Source organism: Limulus polyphemus, unplaced genomic scaffold (genome assembly GCF_000517525.1).
Source record: "Limulus polyphemus unplaced genomic scaffold, Limulus_polyphemus-2.1.2 Scaffold3212, whole genome shotgun sequence".
NCBI lineage: Eukaryota > Metazoa > Arthropoda > Merostomata > Xiphosura > Limulidae > Limulus > Limulus polyphemus.
In genome coordinates, this window is record NW_013668822.1 from 464 (window position 1) to 2,732 (window position 2,269).

At 34.7% G+C, this 2,269-nt stretch overlaps 1 protein-coding gene across 1 annotated transcript in view; it reads right to left on the minus strand.

The window, feature by feature from the left end:
• Positions 1-533: 533 nt before the first annotated feature.
• The window catches only part of LOC106468906 (zinc/cadmium resistance protein-like), a gene marked incomplete at its 3' end in the record, with an annotated part of 13,070 nt that continues 11,334 nt past the window's right edge, over positions 534-2,269 (minus strand). Inside the window, exon 3 of the mRNA XM_022397305.1 lies at positions 534-675. Within this exon, the coding sequence (XP_022253013.1) occupies positions 534-675 (142 nt within the window). The remainder of the gene's footprint in view (positions 676-2,269) is intronic.

Consider the following 2,269-nt stretch of genomic DNA (forward strand, 5'->3'; position numbering starts at 1 on the left):
TTTTACATACTATAGAGAGCTTCGAGATTCCACAAAGACAAACTTTCACAAAAGTTTAGACTTAACACAATCACTACTTTATAAAAACAACCTCTCGTAAACAAAACATTCAAATTATAAAACTATAGTCTACGACAACAGTTATTAAAAAACAGGTAAGGAAACTATCGGTAATTTTAGGGTTAAAATGAACGCAACGTGTACCCTGTAGAATATCAACATTGCTGTCTTTGGTGATTGGCTTAAAAAGTTACGTACTCGTGTTCTTTCCTCAAAATAACACCTTCAGCGGAGGATTAGATATCAATTTAGGCTTAATTCTACAATAGAAACTGACGGTGTACTATTTCAGAAATACATATTGAAAAATTGACACTAATTTATAGAGAAATACCCTCTGTAAAAACATAAAATACATACTAGTAGTTGTTAAAACAGAACCTAAGAAGTGAATGTTTTTTTCTGTAATCTATACCATAATTAAAAGTAATAATTAACCTCAAGAGAAAAGAATAAATTGCTCGTTTCTCTACCTCAGTACTGGATCAACATAGAATCGATATTCCCAGGATGTCAGCCAAATGATCAAGGCACTAATGATGACGATCACAGATCCTAATGCATCAGCTAGGACATGAAGAAAAACTCCTTTCATGTTCATCTGGCTACTGCTTACTGAAAACAAGATGATTTTATTACCACATGCTGTTGTTGAATGGGTATTAATTTTGACTAGTTTCACCACGTACCAGATACAAGTTAGCGTGTTCTTCGCATTGGATTGTGATATAATTAATTTAAGATTTCATTACAACAGGATTTCTGCTTAGAGGTACGATTAAGGTTTTTGTATTACACACGTGGCTGATAATCTTTCCGGACGAGCTACTTGCAAGAGCCACCGATATCTTTGTACATGTGCTGTTACCAAGACAACCTGACGAGTTTAATTACAGTTGTAATAAACGTAAGTATTAACACGAGCTTTTTTTGTGGAATTTCTTAACTATGTTAAAAAGCAAATTTTATACCTAAATTTAGAAAATACCAACAGAGATAACAAGTAGAAACCACGAGAGACTTTCTCGAGTAAAAGTAATGATGAAACGAAGAGTGAAAGAAAAAATAAGAGTATTTATAAAGCTTCTTTTTCTGTCACTCACTAGAAAAATAATAGCCTAAAAGCCTTATGTATATCCTCATTGTGCTTATTCTAAAATATTTATATACAGATGGAGATAGTATTTAATATAATCTGAATGAGAAGAATGAAATTACAAATTACAAATTCTAAACGCAGAAACAATCAATCGATTGTGGAAATCGAAGATAATTAAACTGTCTTCTCAAAGAAAGCTCGAGATTGTATAGATGAAAATTGTCACTGGAGATAACAAGAGGAGCGGAAGGTTTGTTTTACCATAGAGAGTTTGTCAGTGGTGATTGTTGGGGGTAGAATTGATAAAGAAATATTTCTTTGTTGACATTCTCCTTCAACAGTTTTACGACAGAGTTTGTCAGTGGTAGAATGTCAACAAAGAAATATTTCTTTATCAATTCTACCTCCAACAATCACCACTGACAAACTCTGTCGTAAAACTGTTGAAGGAGAATGTCAACAAAGAAATATTTCTTTATCAATTCTACCCCCAACAATCCCCTTCAACAGTTTTACGACAGAGTTTGTCAGTGGTGATTGTTGGGGGTAGAATTGATAAAGAAATATTTCTTTGTTGACATTCTCCTTCAACAGTTTTACGACATATAATGGAAGGGGCTTCAGTGCACTAAACTTCGGTCACTAAACCTAAACACGTGCTTCGTGCACTAAACTTCTGTCACTAAACCTAAACACGTACTTCGTGCACTAAACTTCGGTCACTAAATCTAAACACGTACTTCGTACACTAAACTTCTGTCACTAAACCTAAACACGTACTTCGTGCACTAAACTTCTGTCACTAAATCTAAACACGTACTTCGTACACTAAACTTCTGTCACTAAATCTAAACACGTACTTCGTACACTAAACTTCTGTCACTAAACCTAAACACGTGCTTCGTGCACTAAACTTCTGTCACTAAACCTAAACACGTACTTCGTGCACTAAACTTCGGTCACTAAATCTAAACACGTACTTCGTACACTAAACTTCGGTCACTAAACCTAAACGCGTACTTCGTGCACTAAACTTCGGTCACTAAACCTAAACGCGTACTTCGTGCACTAAACTTCGGTCACTAAACCTAAACGCGTACTTCGTGCACT